Source organism: Odontesthes bonariensis, chromosome 9 (genome assembly GCF_027942865.1).
Source record: "Odontesthes bonariensis isolate fOdoBon6 chromosome 9, fOdoBon6.hap1, whole genome shotgun sequence".
Classification (NCBI taxonomy): domain Eukaryota; kingdom Metazoa; phylum Chordata; class Actinopteri; order Atheriniformes; family Atherinopsidae; genus Odontesthes; species Odontesthes bonariensis.
The window spans coordinates 14,596,898-14,603,040 of record NC_134514.1 but is presented as its reverse complement, the minus strand read 5'-3'; the positions used below and the strand labels follow the sequence as shown (position 1 = coordinate 14,603,040).

At 41.2% G+C, this 6,143-nt stretch overlaps 1 protein-coding gene across 5 annotated transcripts in view; it reads right to left on the bottom strand.

Moving 5' to 3' along the window:
- Positions 1-388: 388 nt before the first annotated feature.
- Positions 389-6,143, bottom strand: part of plch1 (phospholipase C, eta 1) — a 61,197-nt gene continuing 55,442 nt past the window's right edge. For 2 of the 5 annotated variants that reach the window (XM_075473267.1, XM_075473269.1), the window contains 3 exons: positions 5,961-6,020; positions 5,059-5,446; positions 389-4,209 (listed from right to left, as the gene is read on the bottom strand). In XM_075473267.1, the coding sequence (XP_075329382.1) occupies positions 1,514-4,209; positions 5,059-5,446; positions 5,961-6,020 (3,144 nt within the window). In that variant the 3' untranslated portion in view covers positions 389-1,513. Of the gene's footprint in view, positions 4,210-4,594; positions 4,623-5,058; positions 5,447-5,960; positions 6,021-6,143 lie in introns of all 5 variants that reach the window. The other 3 variants (XM_075473271.1, XM_075473268.1, XM_075473270.1) reach the window with 3 other exon arrangements.

Sequence of the window (6,143 nt, the reverse complement as noted above, 5' to 3'; positions counted from 1 at the left end):
TGATCATTTTTATGATGCGTCTTAATGACCTGAAAATTGGAGATCAAACATGCAGTCATCTAGATGTTTATGTCTGTTCTCTGTTCTCCAAGGAATTTGTAACAGTGACTGACCCATAAAGCTAAAGTGTGGCCCTGCAGACTGAAACAGATATGGGAATTGTATGCCAAGAGCAGCAGGTGTGTCATTTGTAAACACTGTATCACGAGTCATTTCACAAAGAATTATAAACCATTATGTTTAAGGTGGCATATGGGGAATTGCGAGGGTGATTGTTACTTGGTATTAGTATCACCTGCATTCTTGATGAATAATCTGGTACTGTGTAGTAAAAGAGATCATAAACATGCCATAATTTCAAATCAAATATTTCAATATTTTATTGCATTGATAGGAAAATGCTCACAGTTCTCCGATGAGCAACATTACAAACAAAAAAGGATGGTGTAACACTGAAACAATCATTTAAAAAAGAAAAAAACAAACGTGCAGCTCTGCTGCCCTCTTCTCGTCAGCCTTGCCCTGTGCAACTGTTACTTTGTTTGACCAGTCTATTAAATTATACAAAAACAAAATAACCAGAAGGAACAAGAAAGTATTTTTGCAGTCTGTATCAAAGCAATTATAAAAATAAAACTTTTAAACTCCAATTCCTTTTTAATTTTGCCATTAGATTTGGAAAATCTACAAGAGAGAAACAAGTAAAAGCACAGAAGTCTATGTACTGTATTGGACCCAATACAAACAAGCCTTTGTCCTCTATTTGTTCTGTGCAATTGCGTTAGGGTAATACAACATCTACTGTATAAACTGGTGCATAGTCATGCTTGACATGTTCACATGAAACATGCACAAACATAGATGTACATTTAAAACTGATTATCAACTGAAACCGTTTTCAGATGAAAAATCATGTCAATGATATTTTGACAACACAAATAAGGAAGTACCACCAAAAAGAGAAGGAAGACCAACATTTTATATTTGAAAAGATGAATCCCATCTACAAAAAGTAGCTGACTGATTATACTACACATTCAAATGATCCAAAAAAAGACATTCCCTCTGCTTCTTCTTTTTTTGCTTCTTAGTCATTGTACGTAGATTGGACGGTACAACACAACGACAAAGGTAACAAGTATCTGTACAATCTGTCTAGGAAGCCATCAGGAGGGACTCAAAGTTCCCAAGTACATTTACACATTAAGCAGAATATAGAGAATACACAGCCAACTAGACCATTCACTACTGAATAGTTCACATTTCATACAAGAAAATTCATGCTGTCAGGTCCATCCACGGATAGACATTTCACTCATAGTTTATTGTTCAGACTAGAAACAGCCCAGACTAACGTTTATTCAACAGTTTAAGAGGAACATTTCTTTGTGAGTGAATATGTTAACATACAATTGCAAATTTTTATTCAGTTGCTCTTTTCATTTTTCATATAATTGAACTTAATCAAGGATCACAGCCTGAGCCTTAAGTCCACATTAGTTTAGGGTCAGAGCTAAAGTCTGAGCAGAAAGTAGACCTCGGGCTCAGAAGCTGAGTGGGAACTGTTTGTAGGTGGAAGAGAATCGTCTGTATAGTACCTGTCTACATAATGGTCCATATTGCCATAACGTAATGATGTGCAAGCTCCTTCAGGAAGCCCCCTGTCCTCCACTTCACCTAGGTAGCCTGCTATGTATGAACCAGTAGAGTGTCTGTTTGTTGGTGGATTCTGCAAGGCCGGTTTATTCCTCATCACCACACCACTAATGCTGACAGGACTATTTACCACAACCCCTGATCGAGGTTTGAGAGCTTCTTGCTGCCTTTCGCGGGCACGACTGTTGATGTGACGGACTCGGCTTTGGCTTCGAGAGGATAGACGACGGGTAAGGACTGGAGGGGAATCATCTATGTCTCTAGGAACAACTGGAGAGAGACTTGTCGCTTGTTGTGACAGCTGGGGTTCTGCTTCTTGATGTAGCTGGGAGGACCCAGGTCTTTCTCTGTCAGTGTCATCTCCCTCCAGACTGACCAACCTACGTAGCTGTTCTGTCAGTGGATCACAGGACTGCGAGTGAAAAGCTGCTTTCCCCATATTGCCTATATTCTTCTGCTTCCTCATATGGGGAGTGACGAAACTGCGACTAATAATGTGGTATTTGCTCTGAAAGTTGCATGATATGTCTTCAGAAGTCAAGTCTCCTAGGGATTTGGACTTGCATGAGCTGGGGCCTGTGGAGTCTGTGTTAACAGATTGAGGATGAATTGCTAAAGGCCCTAAATTTGAAAGCAGTGATGGTCTGGATGCAGCCTCTGGCTGGTGTCTTGTATTATTGAGGAGAGCCTTATGTTTCTCAGACAGTTTAAGGTCACATGATTTAGTTGGACTTAAGCCATGTGGTTGGATGGTTCCAGAAGAGGAAAATGAGTGCATAATGCAGTCATAGTCCAGATGGCTGTATACTGCTTCACATTCAGAAGAGGGGGAACATAGGCCTCTGTCTCTAGAGATGTTTACAGATACAGCAGATTGACCTGGGAGGCCATTGTAGAAGCACCCCACTCGCTCCTTCTCTTTCTGATTGTACTCTGGTCTATCTTGATGAGACCTGTTTAAGATCTGGCTTCCTCTATAACTCTTCTTTTGTGTGTAAATACTGAAGTCTCTGCTGTTGTTAAGGGCCGCAGAGTTTCTCTGAGATATGGGGTAGCTGTTCTGACGCAAAGGGCTAGGATTTGGGGCTCCGGGGTTGATAAATCTATGGCGGAGTGGCGGCTGAGAGTTGTCCAGTTGTTGATGGTGATTGGACTGCTGATGAGCAAGTTGATTCATTGGAAATTCTGAACGAGATGAATGAGTTGTGTAATGTGGCTGTGGAGATGAGGAAGGCTGCTTTTGTTGGGAGTGGCTGAGAGTGGAGTCATGGTTTTGGTAAATAGCATGGCGTTTGGTTGGATTTACAAGCCCCTCCCACTGACTGCCATGTCTTGGCGAAGTCAGCACCATTTCAGATGGATCCTCATCAACATTCAACTCAACTTCTGTAAATGCCTCTCCAGCCAAATGATGGAGACACTGGAAGAAGTTGTTGTTTGAAGAGGCACTTGCGTACCTTTTAGAAGTATCCTGCTCTGTTTCAGGTACTGCTGCTGGGGGATCATTTACCTCCTCATATATCCTCTCCTCTGTCTCATCCACTTCTTCATTTTCACCCCTTTTTCTGTCCACATCATTCCAGCTAATACTGCGCCCTTTACCTAAGCTCTGAAGTGCATTTGGAAGAGAAAAACCTAAACTGCTTGAAGGTGTGCCCTGTGTGATGTCTGCCTGAACGTGAACTGTCTGTTTCCTCAGATTGTACACGGACACAGGCAACAGAACCTCTTCATCCAGAATGGTGTAGACCTCCTCAAGATCAGTGGTTTGTGGACTCGATATGAGGGCTGGAGCAGGTGTATCTGACTGTGAATTCTTGCATGGTGAACAAGTTTCACGATTTACATAATTTGTTTTTTGAGCTGCTTTCTGGGGACACGTCAGTAGATTCTTATTAGGAGACAGTGTGTTGGTCATGAGAGGAGACCTTAATTCTTGCAGTGCTTTATTCGAGATGGACCTGAAGTTTGAAGTTTGGGAAGGGGCAATATCATGAGATAATGCTGTGGCATTGTTTTGGTTTACAGTGCTTTCAAACTGACCAATCAGAGCAGAAATAGAGCCGCATGTGTCTTGCTCATTGTCTAAGGACACAGCATCAATGAGTCTGGAGATGGTGCTATCATGTAAAGAGCTGGGACTCTTTATACCACAGTCCATTCTGACCTGAGACATTGGAGGCACAGAGGAGGAGGGAGCAGAGGAGGAAGAAGAGGAGACTGAAGGTGCCACTGTGAATGTTGTACTGTTTGATGATGTTTCAGGTTTATCCGATCTCATCTGGCTATTCGTTGAAGGTGATATAGAACAGTTTTTCTCTGTTCCTGCCAAGATGACTTTTGACCTGTTGAGGTCTGACTGGTAATTGACATAATCTTCTTCCTTTCTTACTTTTCCACCACCGATTACCAGATATGATGCCTCTTCTGATTGGTCAAACTCTTTTTTTTTGTTTGTCTTAGATGGGGGAGAGATGCTTGACTTAACTGAGATTGATGATTCAATGAGGAGGTCAACAGAAGAAGACCTAGGTCTGTCGAATGGGCAAGCTCCTGTAGACACAGATAGGTAAACAAAAAGATTAATAAAGATGGGCTTACATACTAGATTTGATGCTGAACTCAAGCCAACAAACAATAAAATGACAACAATTAACAGTCCAGCCAATACAAGGCAATAGCATTACACAGACGAATGGATCACCAAGTACAACTGTGAAGGGGAAGCTGGAAAATGGGGCTGCTGAAGTTGAATAAAAGAATAAATCAATTTTAAATTATGTTTGCTGAGATCAGACTGGGAAAGAAATGATCAAATGGGATCAGATGGCACAGCAATAAATTTCTCAGACCACTTTCAAACAAAATACACTGGGTGGACGAAATACTGGTATGTTTTGAACGATGCAACCTTCAGACAATACGTATTTTAAATTACCTGCAGGAATATCCTAGTCAGTTCTCAACTATAAAGAAACACAACAAATGAAGATGGGACAGAAAAGGCATGTTAAAGTATCATGGAGAATAGGATGTGGTCTCTAAGTTCACATGGTTACAGTTTTTGAGTTTTAAGTAGTTGTAGCAGTAAGTAGGCTATGGAGAAGAAGAGAAATCAGAAAACATCTTACACTCAATAAAAGAGAAAGCAATCACAAACAAAATTATGTTTTGAAAAATGCCAGGTCCGTGCATTTGATTAAGAAGAAACAAGAAAAAGAAAATAAAACTCTAAAATGTTTCAACTTGGATAGAAGTTCCCAGTAGTCACTGTGTTATCTGTTGCATTGCTATTAGGTAACAGATGTATATTATGAATTTGAAATGGTAATTTGACAAGAACAGATTTTTATTGGAATATGTGTTTTATGTATTTTATTGGAATAAGATGAAAACACCCACCAATGACAGTGTCTGCACCCACATCATGCTGTTCCTTGTCTGACGAGCAAAGGGACAGCTGCCCTTGCAGGAGTCTTTCTAACGGCATTGAGATAGGTCTGTGGATAAGAGGGGCTCTCGGTTGGAGAGGCTTCTCCACCCCTCCTTCCTTCCCTGACACTCCCTCTCCTCCTGCCCCTGCACCTGTGCCATTCTTATGATCAGATATTGAAGCTACCGACTCTGATAACGCCATCTTGGTCTTCTTCCGTCCTTTCGCCGGGGCACTGGCTGTGCGGCGCAGGAGGTGATCGCTTATGGTGCGTTTTCGAAGACCAGAGGAGCTCGTGTCCACAGATGACTTGGAGGAACGGTTGAAGAAACCTCGGATACCCCGCAGCTGATGACCCTGACAGCAAGAGCCAGAGCAGATATGAAATACATTACCAACCAGAGGCAACCCCTGACATACTGGACACAAGTTTTCTCACATTATGGTTTGAAGTCTAAGTTTTAATCTTAATGAAAGAATTAGAGACACATGTCATGTAATTAACTTTATTTGCAGCTAATGAAACAACTCCATGTTTTAATAAACATTGCCTATAGATGGCAGCCTTATGCCTTAGGTATTGAAACCACAGCAAACAAAATGTGAGAAGCTGCTGTTTTGTTGCTGTGCATGCATGCTCACACTGCAACTGTTTTGTTCTCCACAAGACAAGACGAAGACCAACAGGTAAAAAATAAAAAAGGAAAATTAATAGAATACAGAATGAAAACTAACTTTGTAAGCAAATAATAAGTCGTAATGTCACCCAAAAAACATGTCACTGAAGATTTTGACCAAACATAAACTGCATATTTTGTATCATGCATTGCTTTTCATGCAGCACAACACAGAGCCCAGACTCTCAGTATACCTTGTTAGCTCCTAAAAAGTGCATTATGGTAAAGCTGGGGTTCAGGACTAGAGGGCTCCACTAGAGACACAAAGACCGGAAGGAGGAGAGCTTTAATTGACTGATGTGTTGAAAGAAACACATTTTCTGTTAACCTCCACAAATATCATCTCAGTTGACAAAATGGTAAACACGGGGGTGCTA